At 39.7% G+C, this 23183-nt stretch overlaps 2 protein-coding genes across 8 annotated transcripts in view; both read right to left on the bottom strand.

Annotated features, from left to right (window-relative positions):
* Window positions 1-1310: 1310 nt before the first annotated feature.
* On the bottom strand, window positions 1311-6730 carry sdsl (serine dehydratase-like). Of its 3 annotated transcripts, XM_042388388.1 has the most exons (10): window positions 6485-6729; window positions 5651-5813; window positions 5438-5474; window positions 5197-5336; window positions 4976-5064; window positions 4565-4798; window positions 4299-4429; window positions 4090-4176; window positions 3137-3280; window positions 1311-3104 (listed from the first exon to the last, which is right to left on the bottom strand). In XM_042388388.1, exons 2-9 carry the CDS (start codon window positions 5795-5797, stop codon window positions 3177-3179), a joined length of 969 nt encoding a protein of 322 aa, XP_042244322.1. In that variant the 5' UTR covers window positions 5798-5813; window positions 6485-6729; the 3' UTR covers window positions 1311-3104; window positions 3137-3176. The 3 variants fall into 3 exon arrangements, with proteins under 3 accessions (XP_042244322.1, XP_042244323.1, XP_042244321.1); XM_042388389.1 differs by having other exon boundaries at window positions 1311-3280; window positions 6594-6730; XM_042388387.1 differs by having other exon boundaries at window positions 1311-3280.
* A 1797-nt stretch (window positions 6731-8527) lies between these two features.
* The window catches only part of LOC121881497 (apoptosis-stimulating of p53 protein 1-like), a 49388-nt gene continuing 34732 nt past the window's right edge, over window positions 8528-23183 (bottom strand). For 2 of the 5 annotated variants that reach the window (XM_042389310.1, XM_042389308.1), the window contains exons 6-24: window positions 22971-23027; window positions 22570-22690; window positions 22117-22196; window positions 21831-21998; window positions 21570-21710; window positions 21278-21473; window positions 20761-20886; window positions 16958-17025; window positions 16446-16656; window positions 16073-16300; window positions 15730-15948; window positions 15079-15229; window positions 14921-14958; window positions 14434-14804; window positions 13961-14098; window positions 12563-12696; window positions 11982-12148; window positions 11628-11827; window positions 8528-10095 (exon numbers count right to left, since the gene is read on the bottom strand). In XM_042389310.1, the coding sequence (XP_042245244.1) occupies window positions 10054-10095; window positions 11628-11827; window positions 11982-12148; window positions 12563-12696; window positions 13961-14098; window positions 14434-14804; window positions 14921-14958; window positions 15079-15229; window positions 15730-15948; window positions 16073-16300; window positions 16446-16656; window positions 16958-17025; window positions 20761-20886; window positions 21278-21473; window positions 21570-21710; window positions 21831-21998; window positions 22117-22196; window positions 22570-22690; window positions 22971-23027 (2856 nt within the window). In that variant the 3' untranslated portion in view covers window positions 8528-10053. The remainder of the gene's footprint in view (window positions 10096-11627; window positions 11828-11981; window positions 12149-12562; window positions 12697-13960; window positions 14099-14433; window positions 14805-14920; window positions 14959-15078; window positions 15230-15729; window positions 15949-16072; window positions 16301-16445; window positions 16657-16957; window positions 17026-20760; window positions 20887-21277; window positions 21474-21569; window positions 21711-21830; window positions 21999-22116; window positions 22197-22569; window positions 22691-22970; window positions 23028-23183) is intronic. The other 3 variants (XM_042389309.1, XM_042389311.1, XM_042389312.1) reach the window with 3 other exon arrangements.

Genomic DNA, 23183 nt, shown 5'->3' with positions numbered 1-23183 from the left:
TCCCACCCTGGACCCAAGTGCGCCACGGGAAACAGCAAAAGCGCGCTGGGCACAACCCCGGCACGCTGCGCAGGGCGCACTTGACTGCGACGTGCGCCACTGGATTCATGAAAAATAGAGCCCTCTGAACATGATGATCCCGACTGTGCTGCACAGGGTCCAAATGTAGTGAGTGTGCCTCAGAGATCAGCTTCACATGATGACTATCAGTATAGTTAACTACAATGTCTGAAAAGTCAGCAGTTAGTGCTCTTAGTGCAAGGATCACGACGACAAACACATTGTGGTTATTTGATGATTGTCCAAGAACAAAGGAATACAAGTGGATGTTGACACTTTTAAGTTTAGAGGGTTTTTTTTGTCAGTTTTGTTCACTACAGCCCTACTGTCCAGATCAATAACATTGTAATCAATTATGTGATACAGTGATGTGTACATTATGAAGAGAAAGTCACAAATGAATACAATCCAAGCATGAATTATTTTAGGTCATTTTTGACTGGTGTAATGCATTAAAAGGTTTTGAATATGTTGCGCATCAGAGGGTTAATATTCTCTTCTCTATTTACTGTGAGGCTGTGGCATGAGAGACCAGCATTTACAGTACAATCATGTCCACTCCATGTATGACCTTGTGGTGATAACACCGCCTGTGCTCCTGGGAATTACTCAGTTCAGTCAGTCTGATGCTGTTATGGTGCCGCTGGGAGAATTGGTTAATCAGAGGAGCACACAATGTGACTGAATGAGAGGTGGTTTCATAAACGCAAAATACAGACTTACATCACCTAGTCATTTAAAACAAGCAAGGATGTTTATTGCTTAGCAACAAGCATCTCAGAATAGACTTAATGGTTTTTAAGATGTTGTAAATGTCCAATAAAGGTCATAACATACTCAGGGCTGTGTAATTACTCAATATGTATAGAGAGTGTACAAAGAGACACCTTCCCTTTTGCTCAAAGCAAAACATGTAATTTAACTCATTTTTCTCTATCTCCCTCTTTGAAACTGGTATGACTTTCAGGCTCTTTCATATTTTCTGCATTCAGTGCATAGAAGAGCTGGCCTTGAATACCAACTTTAATAATCCTCAAGGCAAGCACCGCAGTACAGAATGACTGATTCAACAGGAACACTGAAGAAAGGAAGTTGTGTGTTTGAATGTGTAAACAAGTGAGGTATCCTGCAGAGTTTTCTGTCAGTTAACACAATGAATTATATATATATATATATATATATATATATATGACGTCCATCTTGTAAAACTATTGGATGTAATGGAAAAACACACAATACCAGACTTAACATCAAGTGCGACAAATTTTTAGTTTAGTTTATTTGACTTCATGAGAAAGAGGACATTAAATCACACACAACAACAAAAGTCCAAGATTTCTTTCCATATAGTAGGATGTACTGCACAGTAGTTTGTCTTTGAGTGTTTTTCCCAGACTTTCAGACCATAAACAAATTGAGTCGTCAAAGCCACTCAAACCAACTGAGAAGAGGAGAACTGGTCCAGTCTTAGATTTACTTAATCAACTAATTCATTTATTCTATACATATATCATTTATATTACATAGGCCTATAAGTTATTTTTGTTTTGTTTTATCCTTTAATATCATAAAGTTAAACATGGCAAATACAATATGTCATGTTTTTACTGAATGAGTTTAAAGACAAATGGTTTTTAGACTCTGATGGACAAACAGCAGCCACTGAGTCACATGAGCTTCAGTGAACCTGCTGAGTGAACTTCACAGTTAACCTGTTGGCACCTGTTATCACATGACCAGAGTTCTCTACTTAGGTCACATGATTACAACCAAACCATCTCCATGACAACTGAGAAAACACCATCTGTTGATGAAGGCCACAAAGTGAGGCTAAAAGCTCAGAAAGTAATCTAGTAGTTTTTTGTCAAACCGCTGAGCGACTGTTACTGCAAACAGATTTCAGAATCAAATCCGGTTTTAATGTGTCAACTGAAAGTCTGATAATAACGAACTTAAAAAATAACTACTCAAGTATGATCAAATCAATCTTATTACTGTTTAAATAAATTATCTTTTATTATATATAAATGTAAATTACAGTTCACCTTTATTTAACAAAGCACCTCTTGTAAAAATACCACAGCCTGCACTGCAACATCATCACAAAGCTCCAATATTCACTTCCACAGAGTTATATGGATGTGTTTTAAATCCAGTAGTTTATTTTTTATGAATAAAAAGAAATGTTTTTGTTCAGTAAACCACTTCAGGTATTTCTGCATAGACGAGGTAGAGAGATAGAACATACAGTGATGATGATGTTAGCATGAAGACCATTTATTTTCTTCTATATAATATCTTATATAACTGTCTGACTTTAGAAGGCTGTGACTATCAACAGGTGGCTAAATGCAACTCTCACCACTCACTTCTCTGACGCAGACAGAACAGTGAAGAGCTGTTTCCATAGCAATAGCTTCCTACACATAGCACAAATTGACTGGACTAAAGTTAATGTGAAAATGAAAATGACATCTTATAACAATACAGTATTAAAAGTGTTGTTATATGATAAAAAAGAAATGTTTCCACAGGAAGAAAGATAAGACTTGTGCACAAATATTTGGGACTAGATTCCTCAAGTTAATAAGAAATGTAAGAACAAAACTAAAGACATATAATGTTTTGCTATGCGTCAGACTGTCAGTGCTGCATTAGTCTGATTCATTTAAGATGAAACCTTCACTTCATCAAATGTTTTGGAAGCAAGAAAAGCACATTTCCATGAAATGATCTACTTTCCCAGTTTCTGTGGATGGTCAGTACATTAAACTGTGACACCACCATGTGGGGAAACCTAGTAATTGAATTCCACTTTAACTTGTCAGCTGTTGTATTTTAGTATTTAATGTGACATTAAAAATACACAACAGAAGACGCACTAATCCTTAAATTAACATTGTAATGACATTAAAAATAAGACCTTTTCTTCCAAAATAAACAATTAATTTTTGTAGTGTACATATTTTTTAATTTCCAGGAATTTAACTGATTAATTCATCCGTTCACCGATCACAGGATTAATGCAATGATGTTTTTAGCTGTTGCAGTCAAACATTGCCCTGTCACATTATTTCTATGCATCCACACATATACACCTGCACATATACAGAAGTTTAACACTGCAGTTTGTGTTTGAGGTGGGACAGTTGCTTCATGTCAACACTGCTGCCTCCACACACTATCACCAGCAGGGGGCCTAAGAGAGTCGGCAGACGACCTAAAAAGGAGAGTCACAAATCAAGCTGAGCATCTGCTGTCATCTATAAAAGTTTCCCCTCTATTAGAAAGGAGTAACTGGAGAAGTTTTCTAAAAAAAAAAATAAAGTACAAATATCTTCAAATGATCCAGTAATGCACTGAGTGTGTAACATGTTCATCAACATGCTCATTGTGTTAAACCTCACATGCAAAACGTTAAAACCAACTGTCATAACCTTCAAACAGAATATGTTTGGATTTTGAACAGATGATCAGACAATACAAGAAATTTGAAGACGTCACCAATTATAAGCATTTTTCTCTATATGCTGATATTTTATAGACAAAACAATTAATCAAGATCAGCAGACTAATCGATAATGAAAATAATTGTTAGTTGCAGTCAGAGTTATCATAAAAAGAACTGACAACAGATGAATTAAATTTCAGTAGAAACATGTTCATCCTTAAATTTTAGTGCAACTTATCACATGTTGTCAAATGTATCATTTCTGAAACACATGTACACCACAACTGAGGTTTCTGGTGCCATAGTAATACTGAATATGAACCAGGCAGATATCAGAGACAGACGATAGCCTGCTCATACAAAGAGGAAGATGTTGAAATATACAGTATGTGATGTGAGCGACGGATCAGGTGGAGCAGACAGAGAGAAGAAACACCATGCCAAAAGATTTTTTTGAGAAAATTAAGAAAGTAGTCATGAGATGGATTTTCCTACATACAGTAGGTGCTTTAAAAGATGCCTAACAGAACCAGGCTGGTGAATTTCTATTGGCGTGATGATGACTTTACAGCAGTTACCTTCATCCTGTAATCTGCGTATAACTCCACTGTAGACAGCTGCCAGTGCTGCTCCACACGCCATCTCAACCAGCACACGCTCCTCATCTACAAGATCACACACAAAGGCAAAGACAACATGAAGCCAAAAGCAGAGAGTTTATTCATCTTTCTTTAGAGTAAGTTTTTGTTTGGGTGGGAAACACACACACACACACGAACACACTCACCCAGGAATGTTTCGACAGCGTGCAGAGCCTGCTGATCAGTCACCAGTTCAGAAATGATCGTCAGCTCGCTGCACTGGCTGTATTCAAACGCTTTCTTGCAAACTGTCTTTGCTCCGAGACATTTAGCCTCACTGTGGGAAAGACAAATGGAGGCAAACAGGAGGATGAAGCCAGTTTACTTGACTCGATTTTACTTTAAAAACACATTTTCAGATATTCGAGTAAGCCGAAAGACGGAAAACATTTGATTTCCTTTAACGTTTCACCTGGTGATGTCATCCAAGGTGACCAACTTCCCCGCCTTGACTGCAGCATTGAAACAGTCGGCCCCCTCTGTCTCCATGGCAACGACAGGTACATCCATCCAACCTACATCCTTTAGGCCCTGGATGACCCCGCAGAGGAGCCCTCCTCCGCCCACAGACACCAGCACTGCTCCAGGCTTCACACTGGGACCCAGACAGGCTGCAGACTCTGTGATCACACTGGCGTGGCCCTGCCTAGTCATATGTGTGTGTGTGTGTGTGTGTGTGTGTGTGTGTGTGTGTGAACAGAGAGAGAGAGAGAGAGAGAGAGAGAGAGAGAGATACAGTTAAGAGTTTGAATATAAGGAAATAACATCGCATTAGCAGTACATTGCAAAAACTGGCCACATGAGTTGTGATGAATGTTTCTACCACAGGAGAGGATGATCAAATGGAGGAACATATGTCAGTCCTTCAGTTTCTGCCAGTCTGAGAGCTTCTGCATTCGCATCATCCCAAACCTATGAAGGAAAAAACTTTTCATTCCAAAGAGTGAAAAAAAATTACAAATCAGACAAGCATGATCAGATCAGAGTTGACATCTATGCCACAAAGAGGTAAAAAACAGACAAATATGTGATATTATACTTTACCTTGCCTGTAATGTTGACAGTAGCACCCTGATCCTGAAGTCTGTGGACCACCACCTGAGGAGATGAAGAGGGAAGTACGATGGTGGCTGGTACACCCATTTTTCTGGCTGCATAGGCTGCAGCCATACCTGCGTTACCACCTAGAATAAAGCCAGATCATGTTATATTACAGTCAACACAGTCTATTGTTACTGTATTTTATTGTGCATATTAACATGTTGTGTAATAGTAGAGATGTTACCTGAAGCGCAGACAACTCCTTTGGACTGTGTGGCGAGCTGCAGAGTAGAGCAAAGACATGAAAAAGGGGAAGATTTCAAATGCTTTTCTGAGATCTACGCCACAGTCAGACTCACACTCAGTCAATGTAAGTCTTAAAATAAAAAAATGACACATTGGACAGTCAGTGATGGATTTGAAGAAAAGGCACTAAGAGAGGGTTCGGGGTTTCTACCTGCTGGCAGAGGTGTCCGATGCCGCGGATCTTGAAGGAGCCGGAGGGCTGTGAATTCTCCATCTTCAGATAGACGGTGGTTCCCACCAGTTTGGACATCGTGACGCTCTCCAGCAGTGGCGTGTTCACGTGGAAATGCTCATCCATGGTGCAACTGATTTCACTGAATAGTAAACAATGTGCAAGTCTCAACGTTTTTTCTACAAAGTGGGGTCAGCAGGTGATTCACAGTTTGTTTTGGCAATAGATTTATATAATCATTAGGACTACATATCCTCACTGTTGTTTCCTGCCCTGTTATGTACCATGCATTGCCAATGTTGCTTTTGGGTGCTGGAGGAAACATACTTGCAATGATTTTTATAAAACCAGAGTTCACAAGATGCGACAGTTTGTTTGTATAACACAGAGGTAGCGGCAACAACTAATGAAAGTAAACAGAAGTTTACAAGTTAAAACCACAAACATAATTCCAGTTATTCTTTCATTGATTCACAACAGAAATCTCACAGACATTTAACTGACTTATTGAGTTTAAAGTGTATATTTTACTGTTTGGTTTGATGTGTTAAATGTGGACCTCAGTCTTTATTGGAGTATTTCTTCTGCACACAGTAACCTTTGTCCTGATATTACTATTCTGTAAAGCTGTCTGAGGATGAACTTCTACGCTCAAAAGTTGTGCAAGAAGCGGCTGTAAACTGCACTTCATGATTATAAAACGTAACGTGACACTGTAAATTACAACGTAAACTAACCAAATGACGTACACTTTTTGTTGTACTCTACGTCATTATGTAACAGCGCATTTAAAGATATGAAATGTTGACTTACGTTTGGATATCTTGTTGAACGAGCTTCAGACCGTTAAGTGTTTAGCTGGTTTCTTTAATGCAAAATGTATCATGTTTTCAGATTACGTCACATGGCCGTATGCTCCTACCGCTACGTAGAAGTGAAGTCGAAATATTTTCCTTCCATGGGCGCTGCCATCTTGCTTGTGTGATGTCGTTTGGAACCAGAGTCTGCGCAGTACCGTCTGACGGAGGTTTAAGAGCGGCTGCCACAGCTGTCAATCATGACGTCCCACCCCCTTTTTATATCGTCGAATAACTAATTAAAAACAAATTTATCAGAAAAATGAGCACTTGTAAAAATATCAGCGCGATAATATCTACCTAAAACTACAGAAACCATGCGGGAGAAATATTTATTTGAAGTGTATTTTGATTTTTTTTAGTTTGGCTCATGCCCCATCCACTAACATGGAGGGGGCGGGACTTATAACCTATACTGCAGCCAGCCACCAGGGGACGATACATATGTTTTTGCTTCACTTTAGGAGCTGATGAGGTCATGACGTCTACCTAGTTTGTATCAAGTGAGCCAGACAGCCACTCAAGCCAGCGAAGCCATTGATTTATTATAAGAGGTCTTATAATACATTCATGAGCGAAACACTACCACTTCCGGTTGCTACTTCAAAATGAACGGCCACTTTATTATGGAGCTTGTAAGAATAAATCACACTCTTCTGCATACTTTACAATAGAATCAAGTAAAATTTAGATTTTTACCTATAACTGTGCAACAATAGTGGACATGTAATGGGCTATTCTTTTATATTAATTAAATTATATTTTCTTGTGTAAAGGTCAGAAGATATAGATTGCCTTGCATGGAGCTAACGATTGTCTTTCATAAGGCAATCCTTAGAGAAGAAACAGGACACTTGAATGGAGTCATAAACCCCTTTATTTCAGCTGTGATTCTGTATCACCTTTGTGATGACCTGCTAGACTTCCAGGGTTCTACTGAGATTTTAAATAAGCCTACAAAATGGTATTATTCCATCCACTTGTCTTTGGAAAGCATGTTTTTCCGTATCATTTGTTATGTGTGGTAATCTGACACATGTTGTTTGTATTTTTAATTACTCTAAGTTGAACCTGATTCATCATGTTTTAGCTCTTGATAAGAGAAAATTCTGCCTCACAAAGTCATTAACAAACACCAAGTGATAATGTTGTGGATTTAATTAGAAAGAAACTTACGTGTGAAGAACCTGCAAAGACTTGAATGACAAACCAGTGAATTCCCCTCTAAAGTCCACAGTTTATTACCAAGGCTGAATTGTGAGTGTGTGTGCATGTGTGTGAGAGAGATAGAGAGAGATAGAGAGAGAGAGAGAGAGAGAGACAGAGAGAGAGACACACAGAGAGAGAGACAGACAGACAGAGAGAGAGATGATGGCCTATATATTATTGTTTCTTTCTATATTATGATATTTGACATATTGAATAATGGTACTTTTGCTGTAATTTGTCTATATTTTGTAATTTTCTATATTATATTATTAGACTGCTGTGAAGGCAATCCAGCTGTTACAGACTTACTCTTTTCTTCTCCACTCTTCCATTCATGCATGTTACATTTGATTATGTTCTATTAGATATCGTACTCTATTATTCTCCATTCATTCCTCTTACTCTCTTTACAATATTCACCACATATCAGTCACGGTCACAGATTTGATTCTCTGTAAGGATTATACTTTCTTTATTATTATTGTACATTAGCTGTATACTTACAGGTTGCATATACACAATGTAATGGTACAACGTGCCATTCTCACACCAAACTTCACACTTATTGCTTCATATCATACACAGCATGTGTAAAAGGGAATGACACTGTTCAGTGTCACAGCCTTGGTGTACACTGGGTGGCAGCAGTGAGTAGTGCACTGACCTGGCCCAGATGAAAAGAAATCAGAGCAGTGTGTCCTAATAGTAATAATAATAATAATAATAATGGTAATAATGATAATAATATTAATAATAATAGAAAAACACTGTTTGTTTTAAATAAAATCACAAATCAGGGGAATAATACATTTCATACAACTACTCAAATATGTAAATATTGAAAAAAAATCATAACCAGAGAGATGAACTCAAGTTGTTTTCACACTTTAGATTATTCACTCACTCCGGGCTAATTTAGCCCTTTTCACACTTATATATATATATATTCAACCCTGAAGGCAGGAGTTTCTTTCCAGGGTTTGTAAGGAGTAGCAAAAAATAGCCACAGGAGTTCTTGTGTGTTATATATAACTTGGTTAGAAATGGTTTCCAGCAACAGTGGACTGAATGCTATTTTCATACAAAGAAATTATCATTCAATTCCTTTTCCTCCGTTACCTCTACACCCACTTTATGTACTTTGGTTTCACAAATTCCATTATATTTTACAAAAAAACATTCCAGCCACTTTCTTGTTTTCCTTTCTTTCCCCTTCTTTCTCCTGTACCAGCAACCATGTTAAAGTTGAACAGATGTTATGACAGCATGCGCCAGTGCTGAGTCAACATTAATACACAATACTGAAAGGTTGAGACATCTGTAATTGTCCAGAGACGCTCCTTGTATCATTTCGTGAAATCAGAACCAAAATATTCTTCTGATATCAGTTCAAACCTTTTTAGCATGCCATAATATTAAATTGTGAACATCTGGTGCTCGTGTGGGATGATGTTTATTTCGGGCACCGTGCATCAAATGCTTGTTGGATTCTGTTCTTTAGTCTTTTGGCTAAACTTTAACATCTTTCCTGACAAAACTTGACTTGCTTTAACACACACATTCAAAGTTACCTCGTCTGTTCCCCTCTTCTCACTTCACTCTCTCCATCTTCACATTTCACATCTCACACTTACTTTCACCTGATCTAACCTGTAAGTTTACTGCATTTAAAATCTTCACACCGCAGTGTGAAAGACAAGTTTTCAGACAACGTACTTTGTTTATTGTGATTGAGAATGAGCAAATCTTTTTGCTATGCAGGTCATGAGCTTAGTATTATAATCTGGGTGTTTGGTTTGTTTTTTGTTTTTTTTTTCTTTACAAGATCAACACCATACAAAAATAAAGTGACATTCAAAGGTCAAGAATATTAGATTGAGCCCTATAATTCAAAGCTCATGTTTTAATGTTCTGAGCTGGGTGAACTGAAGTAGAACTTGAAGCTGCATCCAAATGACAAATTAGATTTTTTTTTAAATTCGGTGTCTGTCATGCGGCTGAACTCTTGTAAAGCTGTCAAGCTACTGTACTGTTGCTCAAAATAAGATTCAGGCAATTTCTTTTACTTCTGCAACAACTAAGTGGAAATATATTTTGGCTGTGTGGCTCCAGCGTTACATCCAAACAAACCAAAAAAAAAAAAAAAAAAAAAGTTGCTTCATCAGAGGTGTGAGCTCCATCTTTATGTTCCTCCTTCCGCTCCTCCATCACTTTCTTCTTTCTTTCTCGCCTAATGTGTCCGCCCACACGCTGCTGCTCTTCTTTTCTGCGTGCATGCGGCCTCTTCGGGCGTGCGCGTGGCTACTGATCTGGGCTTTATGCCAGTGAACGTTGTCTGGGTTTGATCCTTGGATACAGCTGGAGAGAGAGGAGGAGAGAGGGCAGGGTCACTACATCATGTTAACACTGCTCTCAAGGTGCCTGAACATCATGGAGGAAGACCGTAAGACACTGTGTGGGAATAAAATCTGCCATTTGAGAAGCTGGTTCCACTGGTGAAACATGTTACCTAATGGGAATGAATGGAAATGAGTTCTGGTGACACCCCACGTTTAGTGTAAATCGACCACTCAAGAACTGGTACTTGCATCGCTAAAGGTAAACAGCAACATTCAGTTGTTATTTACGCCGAGGCAGCATGTATACAGTACAGCTGCAGCGATATAATTGGAGCTGTAAAGGGACACTGTGATGGACAGTTTAATTAAAGCTACTATTCAGCTGTTCTGTTGGAAGAATTGGGTTTGGAGCATTATGGAGTGTGTACACACTATTCTCCCTGAGGCTTACAGGGCTTGTGTGAAGAATAAACTTAATGAATAGTTCTCTAACTCTCTGTTACAGCCACCAATATTATTCTTGTCACTTCAGTTTTACAATTAAAATGATTTATTTATTTAGTAAGCATTTCTTTTAGAGTTTGGGAGTGGGGCCATATGGTGTTAGCTGCTAGTTTTATTGCTGTGGCTCATAAATAATCATTATAAAGTTATGGTTATTAATTCATTCAGACCCAAGTTTGACCTGTCCACCACAATTCCAGTAAATCTTTTAAGAAGTTTTTCAGTAATTGTGCTGACACCAAACATGTTTTTTTTTCATGTGCATTTACATCTGAACTGTGTTAGTTTTTGCTGTATTTGGTTAGAATCCAAACACCCACAATGCATGTTTATTTAAAATGAGACCTATTTTGGCTGAAATTTGGTTTATAGAACAACTTCCTTTACTTAGTTTACTGTGATGATGGACTGGTAACTACATTTATTGCAAACTTTAAAATATCTTCTGTGTTCTGATGGGAACTACATAACTGTGCATGTTACAGGTACTTGTTGCTGCAATATTTAGCCCAGCGGAGTGATACGCCACAAGGGAGAGTAGAGTGAATTATGTATTACATCTGCTGAGTTCTGTTGTTAAACTTCTGTGACAGCTGTCTCTGGGCTTTTACTTTAACCCGCAACGTAATAATTAGGTGTAATATGCAGGTATGTGCAGAACTGTGTATCACAGTCCTCTTAGATTTATTACAAGTGACAGTTTGAGAACCCATCATTGTATCCTCTATGAGAAAGTGCGGTGGACATCACTTAAAACTTGAAGGGGAAAACACTGTCTTCTTTTTTATTTATAAAGCCTCTTAAATAAGCTACCATTTTATTTATCATCACTTTTAAGACTTTTAAGACAATCCACAAGAATGCATTACACTGGATATCCCTTATATGAATACAGAACTGGGAAAAACTGCATTCACCTACTATGCTCCTCATAGGTGGAATAAACATTTTTAACCCTAGAACATTTTAAGTTGGGTGATGTTTTATATAAAAAATGCTCTTCTTTTTCTCAATGTGTCTGTTTTATCCATGTGTAATTGTACTCACCCCCAGCAGGTTTCTGGGTATGTATCCCTCGCGGTCATTAAGTCTCGCCCACCACCAGTCCGTCTCAGTGTCGTCACGGCGACGCAGCACGGTGAGGGCATCACCCTCGCTGAAGGACAGCTCATCAGCCTGCTGGGCAGTGTAGTCCCAGAGAGCGTAGACCAAGCCTTTGTTCATCACGCCCAACTTCTCCTGTACACCTGGGAGAGGTAAGGAATAAAGAAAAGTGTCATCATGATGTGTAAATGCAGTTTCAGTGTTTTTTCCTTAAATTCCTACAGGAAAAAGTGTGTATTTGTCATTTTTTCGGTGAATTAGATTTAAATCTCTCTACTTCCTTGTTCATCTACCTACCATAGAGGAACTGAGAACACTGTGTGTAGCCCTCCTCCATTTCTTCGCATTTGTCTGCCGCTGTTTCGACGTCACTAATTGTTGTGGCAAAAATCGCCGCCCCCGACTCCACCAGCATCTTACAGAGGTGGACACTGTTACATGAAGCCGCACAGTGCAGAGGAGTCCTGGGAAAAAGTAAGCATGAAATAAGACAGAGAATATTAAAATATAATCATAAATATACTGGCAGAGATGTTGAATACTGTACCTGCACCATAAATCTAATAGGCTTAACACGCTCAATGTCATCATGAAACAGGATGACATTAACTCAACGTAAATTCAGTCAGATGCATCAGCAATTAAATCAAGTAACTTCTGAAAGCGGATCCTCATTAGACTTGCTAATCTCTTCCTTTAATACTGCTAAGGCAGCTGAGTCAAAAATGAATTAGAAATGCAATTATCTTCTCGTCATTGTTGCCTGTGAGCTGAGCTCAAGCATCGCTGCCACAGAGTGTGTTCATTACCCCTCTAGGTCCTCCAGCTGCCACTGATCTGTTATTAGTTCAGACTATTACATGATTGAAGGTACTGACCATCCGTCGCTGTCTGCTGCGTTTACATTCACTCCGAAATCCAGCAGGAACTTAACAATGTGGTGATGGCCAGCGCAGACGGCGTTATGAAGAGGAGTTATGCCTTCATCATTAGGCATACTGGGATTTTCCACCTTAAAGACAAAGATAACAAGAAAAGATGACTGTGTATAGAGATATTAAACTATTTTGAAGGTATTGAATATTGGCACAAATTACTGGCGACCAAGGAAATATCCTAAAAATATCTGTCTATCCTTTAGACCCTCAACAGTTAAAATCCTTGTGGAGAGAACAATAGAAGTGCCACTCAGGATAGTGCAACATTTTTTTGAACAGCTAGGAAGTTGTTCAGCAGTCTTACTGCCTCGGGGAATGAAACCATCAAACTGAGCTCGTTGTTGATGTGAAGCATCTGAATCTTTCCTCGAGAGTATCGGCTAGAGTTTGCAGTTTGAAGAGTCCAGTAAACACTTTTGTCCAGCTACCTGCTGAAAGATGTCAGGGCATAGATGAGAAAGATGTAGGCGCTATGTGTGCTGTAAGGCTTTGTTCTCACTATGCTGCACTGATACAAAGTGTGTCCTCAACAAAAACTCTGCACACTTGACAACTGAGACCACCTCTCCCCCTGACAGTACTGCTGAGGATCAAAGATATCAAAATTAATTAGTATTGTCATGAAGGTATTATGAATCTTCTAGTTAATGGCAAATCTGTGGAGGCAATCTGTGTGTGGGTGTACAATAATTGTTGGCATGTACGCATATTCTTCTGTTGCATAAGGAAATGTGTTTTTTCATTCAACACAGAAATGCATCAAGAGCACAGCATTGGTTTTATAGTATTACAAGCAAACTATACCCAGCCCTGCTTAGCAGACAGCCCAGAATGTGTGCACTTAACAGAGGATTCATAATGTTTTTGCAGTTCCTACATCAGTACAGAGGAAATTATTGTTCACATGATTTTTAAATCGTACACCGAGTTTATGCTCTGGAAGATTGTGGCTTCAGAATCCCCCATCTCTAATCTCCTATTTACCTTGAGCCAACTCCCTTTTTGAGCTTTCACAGCACTGAAATTGCCCTAATTTGAAGTTGCAGCATACATTTCCACTCCCATGCAGCGGACAATCAATTCTAAGTTGACATTCAGTCAGTGCTCTCTAATTCAAGGGCTGTCTCTTCTGCTCCCCACATTTTATTTCTTACTGTTCCTCCTCCTGGTTGTTTGTTCATTTTTCAAGCCCATTGAGAAACTGTTTGTAATACTGGACTATACAATTTAACTTGACTTGAATTTACTTTAGCTCCATTGATAGGTAATGCTCTTTAAAAATCTAAAAAATGATCAAGTGTTATAATACTAATACCCTACAATAATCTTGTGTTTTACCTCATATATAATTCTCTGCACCAGATCAAACTCTCCTTCTAACGACGCATCCAGCAGCAGAGCTAAAGGGTTAAACTTGACTCTCAGTCCGTGACCGGTGCGCTCTGATGACGGCTTCTTCAGGTTAGTTCGCTTAGTCTGCAGCAAACCCAGAGAGAGAGAGACACACACACACATACACACACACAGGAAAGTGTTGACAATGCAGAATAAGAGTTGCTAAATAAGTACATACTGCATAATCTAATACATTGGGTCTTACAAAGAACAATTATTTTGTTTAGGTTAGCAGTAACATAATTCAGAAGCAAAGGAAAAAAAAGAACACAGCACAATATAATGCTATAAAAGATGAGAAACAAGTGAGGTGGTGTTTATCAGTTTTGTAAGACACAAGTATTATAAAGCTTCAGTATTAGCAAACAGAGGTCCTAGTTATGTTTATATTAGGTGTAATTATAATCTATGCCTACCTTGGGCAGTGAAGGTGGGGCAGGTGGTGATGGAGCAGGGGAGGCGCGGCTTATAATGGTGTGGGCAGGACTAGAACCTCTCTGGTTATTATTATTCTGGTCCTCTGGTCTATCAGGTGCAGGGGGTGGGCTGAGTTTTGGCGATGGAGAAACTTTATTGGTCGTTTCTGCTGTTGCTGTTGTCTTCTCATTGGGTGTTTCTACAGTAACAGAAGGAGGGGACAAGCGGCGGGAGTCCGAGTTCAGGTTTTGACCTTCGCCCTCCACTGCTGCCAAAGTGACGTGCTTGTCACCCGGTTCTACATTCCCATTGGCTGAATGGATGTTGTCCATTTCACCCAAAATGCAGTCAGGCTGGTAGAAAGTATTGCCTGGTATAAAGAGTGAAACAGACGATATAAGATCATTTAAGTAGGTAGAACCATTACGAGCTGTGGGAAATACACAATATATAGAGTCACATCATCATCATATCTCAGCGTCTTACCTGAGCCGACTTCCATGCCTCCTGCCAACGTGTTGAACCTGCAGATCACAACAGAAATCACAATCAGATTAGCTGTCAGCCTTGAGTCAGTTTTTGTTTCAAATTCAGTTTCATAAAAACTGTTTTGTCTATGTGGTGGAGCAGAGCATAACACAGACCTCTGGTACAGTAGTTTTTGAATGTTGGGCCCCTGTGGGCCCTCAGGCTCAGTGATTGAGCTCCGTTTCTTCAGGGGTCTTGGGGCATTGCTGAGGCGGCGGCGGAGAACCTCCAGGTCAGCATCGCTCTGGTAACGTAGCTGGGAGTGGGCTGTGGAGGGCAAATCAAAGTATCTTAAAAGGAGTCTGCAGGGTTTACAGTTCAACCACCAATTTCTTCTTATGATATCTGTTTATTGCTAACATTATTAGCTTCTGCTGTTTGTCAGATTATTTGAATTTTCATATTCCAGATTAGTATCAAAATTTCTGTTTTCTAAGAAAGGGCTTATGAAGGAAATCAGCTTTGTAAATTATAAGTATATTAATATAATAAACACTTGTAGAATCATTGGCTGGCATTTGGTTAGAGATATTTACATCACACAAAAGCAAGGTCATCATGAGTCAGCAGTGTTACTTTGTTACTTTACTTTTGTCCTTTGTAATTGCATAACATGTTCTGAATAGATTGTTCCACTATTTGATAAGCCTGTGCCTTCATCTACAACATAAAATCAAGATAAAGATCTCTGAAAAGCTAAATGTGTTTTTGTGGAAACAGAATTTCTACATTGACAGCACTTTATTGATTTATCCTCTGGTACCTACCAACTGGGGTGAGTTTAGTGGGACTCAGGGGACGAGGGATGTTATCCACGCTGGGTGGAGGGAGGACTTGCCCATTGTTGCTGTCTCCTCCTCCTACTTTTCCTCCGTCTTTATCTGTAACATCTTCTCCTCCTGTTCTCACTCCCCCTACTCCTCCCTGAAGGAAAGGCACAGGGGATGGAGAGGTGGAGGACGTGGGGAGGATGGGTTTACCATAGACTGTGGAGAGAAAGGAAATAGGACAGATAGTGCTTAGATAGACTGTCTTTTGTGGACATTGCAACAACAATAAAAAGAGTATATTTAGTCTACACAGCACAATCTGTAAAAATGTATTTTATACCTGCTTTGACAGTTGTCCTGTTGCTGAGAGAGCCATAGTTTTTAGACTGAGGCTGGTGGAGGTACATGCTGTAAATGGAGCTACTGTTCATGGTGGCGGGGCCCTTCCTGGGGGACTGAGGCCTGGAGGGATGGTCTGGGACGTAGGGACGTACAGCCACTGCTGGAGGAGGATCTGTTCGCTCAGTTTGTGGGGACAGTGGAGACGGCTGGGAGGTGGTGGCAGAGCCTAATGCCAGAGAGAAAGAAATTAAAATATACAATCATCCTGACTGAGTATTTTTAGGTCCCATATGTTTCACTGTCTTGGTTTATAAGGCTCTCGTCAGGTCAAACACCCATCAATTAAAGGACAGTGTTTGTCCTAAAATTACCTTGGCTTGGATGTGGAGGGATAGTGACACGCTGCTGTATTTGTTGCGAAGAGGATGATGTTGAAGAGGAGGATGAGGTGGCATTGGCGGCACTGGATCGGGGCCAGCCCAGCGTACCAGGGGCAGAACGGGGCAGGGAGCTGGTGGCACAGTGATGCCCTGCTGCCTGGTGGGCGGCACTGGGGTAGGTGCCATAGCCAGAGGGAAGCTGCTGAGAGAGAGAGAGAGAGACATTGAAATGAAAAAAGAGGGTTTAAAAATGATTTTCCTAAAGCATGACAACATAACCTCATTTCTCTGTGAAAACCTGCATGACTACTTTGGCTGAAGATTTTCCTCCTGAGATTTTCTTGAATTTAAAATTTCAAACAGTCCTTGTCTCAGCAAAACGAGGAACAGTTTAGTGTCTCTATAATATAATTTACTAGCAATAATCAATTACAATATTTATGCGAATGACTGTAATGATAGCTTTCACTATTATCTCTTCGTTTCAAGTGTAGAAACCGTACCTGTTCTGGACTGTTGGCCTTCCAATCTGGCACACTCTTACTGATGCTAGGCCATGATGCTTCATTGGCTAGATAAAGAGAGAGAGAGAGAGAGTGTTGAGAAAAGGACAAATGTTAAAACAGGAAAAGTCATTAGGGAGGAGACAAAGACAAACGGGAAGGAAAATGTTAATGTACCATGTATATTAAAGTAGGTTAGAACAGGTGAAAGTCAAGATAGGGTTATGGAGTAGGAGATTTGGTATTAAAATAAGCTCACGTTATACGAAGAAGATGACGGAAGGAATCTGGGTGCTAATTAGCTGTCATTTATAGTATTATCAGTCACTCCACTGATTCAATACAAATATACAAGGCAAACTGAATGATTAAATGAAAAGCATATTATTATAGGAACATAAATACAGTGCAGGTCAGGCTGTTCACATGACAGCATTCGGTCTGAAGTGAATTAGTACCGCAGTCCACAGACAGCATAACAATTATGCAACATTTGGAACCCACTGCGAATCATCAAGTTATTTTTAATTTGTCTGGCTTTCAATTGTCAAGCATCAACATAGCAAACACTGTAATGCAACAAAACAAGTGCTAAATCCTTAATAACTACTCTACATGTTCATACTGGTGATTACAATGTATTCTTCAATGCAAACATGTGTTTAGCATCCTGTATGTAGTATATCAATGGTGCAAAAGTCTCTCTGATCATGTAATTGGTGGTAAAAATAATGGTTGTTGTCATGGTAACATCTGTATCAGGAAGTGAAGAAGACAAACATTCATTGTAACTGGCAATTTTACGGTACCGCACAGCACTGTAGTTCCTGTAAAATCCCTGAAACACAGTGCATACCAAACTCCCAAACAACAGAAAGTTGCTGCCTTGAAGGTTTAAAACAGACTTGACTGATGCAAAAAAAATCTTTAGCTGTGCTAAAATGCTAAGCTCTTAATTACAAAATGAAGCCAGTGCTGTGAGCAGAGTTAGCGGTTAGCTATGGAAAGTACCAGTTTAACCGAGCCTCTGTCGCCACAGAGGTGCTGTTACATAACTAACTGGCTCAGTTCAATGCAACACTAAGGTCACAATACCAGTCAGTCACTCAATCTTGATCCACTGTTGCCTGTTAACTAGTGACAATCCTGAAGGTCATTGGGCTTAATGCTTTAGAGTTTCACAGAATTTTAACAGTAAGCTAAAAGGAAGGTTAGTTTCAGTAAAGCCCTTTATACCACAAGAGGGTTTTAGCTGCTGTTTTAAGACTCATATCGATCCAGTTATTGTTGTTCTGAAACTTCTGTGAGCTAAAATACAGCATTCACTGCAAATGTATCATTTTGAGCATTGTATATCTAACTATTTGGCCCAGCTCTCAGTGGTACAGCCAAGTCACAGTTCTGGCACTATAACAGACTAATACTGATTAACTATCGAACCTGGGAGCCCTGCAGTCAGTAAGCTGTACTGTGCGACCTGTTGACTGCTGCTGCTGTAACCTGCTGACCACAGGAAGAAAACAGTCACGACAGGAAACAAACAGTCAGCTCTCTGCGAGGCGGAAACTTGGCTATCTGCCTGAGAACCCAGATTAGAAGCGGTCACTCAGTGCTGCAGGAAAGACAGCACAGATTACAGCACGGGCACCATCACAGTACGTCCTAGTGCAAAGGACAAAGGGTGGTTCAGGGTTTTTACTAAAGCATCTTCTTTAGGTTTCATCTAATGTGGATTGAGTTTGCCAATCTCTTTATTCTTGGAAATATGTATGATAACAGGTGATACACTGAGCTAACTGGCTGCTGACTGTGGCGTCATATTTACCATACAGACATGAAAGTAGTATCAGTGTTCTCATATAACTCTCAGCAAGAGAGCAACTAAGTGTATTTTCCAAAATGTCAAACTATCCATTTGAATATTTTTAAATTAATTAATACTACATTTACTATATGTACTGTTACTAGTCATGCTGCCATGAGAACACTGACTGGACCAGATCTGATTGTTAATTAAAGGACCATACTGGCACATCAGTTTAACAGTCTAACATACAAGTCTTCCTTATTAAAAGAGAGATTTTGTTTCAGAAGAACTGGCTCATGGGTCGTGTTACCACTTTCTAGCAAAGTCAAGTCAGTGGAATTTGAAACCATTACAAGGATATTCAGTGAATAAATAAACCATTCCTTTTCTAGTCTAATGCATTTCATTCCTCATGTGTAATTTATAAACACCACTGACTGCTATGCTTGTACAGTATAACAGATATCCAGTGCTAACATTTGTTAGAGAGCCTTAATCTCTCTGATGACAGCAACAACAGCTGTCATGACGCTGCGCTCCCCTCAACTAAAATCTCTCTCTGTCTAACACACTCTCACACCCACATACACACACAAACATTATACAGACTATATATAGCTACAAGTTAGTGTACCTCAGACTTCCTCTCATTCATTTGCTGTGCCTGCCTGCGCAATGGTCTGTTGAAATGATTTACAACAATGTATTTTCTACATTACATAAGCAGGGACAATAAATAGAGCTGTGGCATTTGCTTTGGCATTCAAGAACACAATGGGATTTGTAACAGGGCTAGTTCAAGACACTTCGTTTATACCCAGTTAAGTTAAACTAAGTGAGTAAAAATATTTTGCTACTTTCAGCCTGGGTGTGCTGATGTGTTACTATAAGCAAAGATGGGTGTTTGAAAGCCATCTGTGGTTAATGAGAGGTTATGTTGACGAGGGGGATGCTACTTATATAAACGGAAGAAGCCAGTTAAGTTAAACCAATGAGATTATTAATTTAATTCAATTATGTACTATATTAAAGGAGCACTTCAACATTTTGAGAAATACATGTATTCATCTGGACACCCCAAGGTGATGAGAAAATGGTTCAGCCCATGATCCACCGTAAAACACAACTTGTCATTTTTGCACTTTGGTTTTTGTATATTAATGAGATATAAAATGTTAGTGAGTTTTAGAGGTTCTGTTTCCTCCCTGTCTCCAGTCTTTGTGCTAAGCTAAATTAAACGGCTGCTGGCTGTAGCTCGATATTTATCGTACCAATATAGGAATAGTGTCCAGTAAATAAATATATTTCCCAAAATGTAAAACTATTCCTTGAAGTCTATGGAACGGTTCAGTTTTTCTTTGATGTCAAGCATACTTGAAATTATTTTTATTTCTCATATCTAAGTAAGTTCATGTGGTCAATTTGTCTATTTATTAGACAGATATTAGAAATGTTGCCTGAACTGTTTTCTGACCTGAAAATGATTATTCTAACTTTGCAACTGTGGATGAAGATGTTGAACTCTTTGGTGTAATTTGCTCTTCTCTGCTGTTAACATCAGGTGGAACACAAGAAAAACTAAACTAAACATGAGTCTCAGTCCAGACTGTGGTTTGCCCTCAGTTTATTTCTTTGTATTAGGCTTCCTAACCCCATGCAGCTGGTGGCTATCAGATGTCATGTCTGTATCCTTATATCCATGACCCAAACATTTTCAGGTCATTTTCTGCAGCTGATTCAATTATGTTCTCTTTCCTGCCCATCTGTTCCATATGTAGACCAAAACACTCCAACATGCATGGTTTGAATGCAGCCTTCGTTTTTTCAGCCCACTTTTTATCTTGAGATTCAGGCTCAATACGACAAACTTGTGTTGGAATCAGGTATTAATGACACCTCAGGGTGCAGATGGAGGAGGGAGGAACCAGGTGCTGCTAATCTATCACCAGCGGAACTAGTGGTAAGTGAGTTTCTCTAGTGCCTCCTAGGGACTCACTGTTACTGTCGCCCTCCTGGGGGGACCGAGGCCCCTCCCACGTCTCAGTGGGCTCTGAGAGGACGATGTCTAAATCTGACACTTTCCATTGGCTGGGAGGCTTCCTGATGCCACTCCTGTCCTCCTCTGTATGGCCACACCCACCACGACAACAATAATAACCACAAAAACAACAATACAGTGTCAACAGGACAATATTAGGCACAGGTGACAGTAACATGACCAACCACAACAGAAACAGCCACCGAACACATCAACATATGACATCATAATGACATCACATGATAGTAACAAGGACAGACACAACAATAACAACCACCACCACATCAACAAGTGACAAAACAGTAATTACAAATAACATTTATATCAACATTTAAAATAAAATCAACAGACAAGGGGAAAGGAAAAAAAAAGGAGCCGACAGACAGGAAAAGGAAATAGAAGGACAGCAAGTTAGAGCTCAGACAGAGATATGAGACAGTGCAATCAATCAAGAAAGAAAGAGAATTGTACCAACCTGAGAGGGAGCGGATGTGGCTGAGTGGGGTGGGTTTGGGAGGCGGGTCAGATGGCAGGGGGTAACCTGCCTCCTGTCTACCTTCAGCTGGAACCTGGATGTAGGGGCAGACAGCCGCCACTCGACCCGAAACTCCAACACCCGGGTGGGAAGAGGTTTGAGGGGAGGACAGGACGCCTCCATTCATACGACTCAACTAGTGAGGGGCAAGAATACACAGAGAAAAAATTAGACCAAACTGTCAAGATTTGTAAATTGTATGCCGATCAACGATAAGAATGAAGTTTTGTACCTCGGCTCTCTTCTTATGCAGTCGTTCTCTCAGGTCTCCGATGCGTTGATCCATCACTGTGACCTGCGTGTTCCTCTTGTTCAACAGCTCCTTGTTCTGTGCCAACTTGCTGCTCTGCTCCAGGTTGTGACGGTTACGAGCCTAACACAGGGAGCATTACAAATCTTATTTTGTGACCTGACCATAAGAACTTGAATAGGTTCATTTGCATTTATGCTTTTTGAAGTCGAAAGAAGGAGACTATAAGAATGTGTAATTTACCTGCAGCTCCTGGTAGAGTTTCCTCAGTTCCATGGCTGCAGGGCCAGACAGGGGTGAACCTTTCTGGACAGTGTTTGCACCCTGGGGTCCTGTGGGTGCCCCCTGTTGCGGTGTTACAGAATGCAGTTGAAGGCGTCCTCTTCTCAGATCTTCCAACTGCTGAGTCAACTGGTAAGACAATTTTAAAAAGAGTTTAAAAACTCTCAACTCACTTGACTCGAGCTGCATTTAGACCAAATAAATTTTGCTTGACTATGACTCTCTGTTACAGTGAAAACCATGTTACCTGGTCGACTCTGACCACAGCGGACTGCAGCTCTGCCTGCTTCTCCTGAAACAGGCTGCTAACATGATCAATCTCTGCAGCTGGGGACAGAAACCAGAAGGAAGACGAATTAGACATAAATATTTAAAACAAAATGAGATCAGTGCTATTTTATGTATTAAGAAAAGCCTATTTTATTCTATCTATGTCTTTGAGTGTGTATGAATCTACAGCAATACGTACAAGAGCAAAACATATTTGGTCTATAGTACATAGTGTAATTTGTGGCTCCATACTCAGTGACCATGACAAAAGTTCTAAAAAATGATAGTCCTGCTTGTGGAGGCTTGAAGTAGCAAGGCTGTTTCACCAGATTAAATTCACGGTACAGTAAATAGTCATTTTAATATGTAGTCATAAAACTGCAGTGCCTGTAATCCATAGTCATCATCTCTGCAGTGTGTTTAGGCTTACACAGGTTTCCGTTTATCAGTTTACTGTAGTCGACTTGTCCTCTCATAGCTCGGATCTTCTTCAGCTTTGCTTCCTGCGTCTCCACTCGCTCCTTCAGCCGCTGCAGCTTTTCAGCTTCAGACTAAACAAGAGAGAAAAAGGAGAAGAAAAAAAAAAAACACAAGCTAATTTGCATTTTTATCAGATTTTAAGAGAGGATCATTAAGTTTACCTTGCTTTACCAAATTTACACCCATTCATTTGACATATGGCAATTAGTATGGAATAATGATTATAGTGTCTCTGCTGTATATATATAATACGTAACATGAAGGGCTTCAAACTCAAACAGTACAGTATGTTCTGGTCTTAGAACATTTTTCCAAAGACTGAAAGATGACAGACAGACATATGTATCCCACCTGTGTCTGTCCCTGGTTAGATCTGCCCCCCTGCTGAAGATACCTCAGTCTCTGCTCCTACAGGGAAAAAGTATATTGCATTTTGGGATTTTCACTTATTTCCAGAGACATTTTCAGTGGTGCAGACACACAAGCTTGACCCCAATTACCTTCGATTTCTTTCATCGTCATCAAACATGATCATTTTGTGAATTTGTTTAATACCATAGACTG

This window comes from Thunnus maccoyii, chromosome 16 (genome assembly GCF_910596095.1).
Source record: "Thunnus maccoyii chromosome 16, fThuMac1.1, whole genome shotgun sequence".
NCBI classification, from domain to species: domain Eukaryota; kingdom Metazoa; phylum Chordata; class Actinopteri; order Scombriformes; family Scombridae; genus Thunnus; species Thunnus maccoyii.
This window is presented reverse-complemented; position numbering and strand designations above follow the sequence as displayed.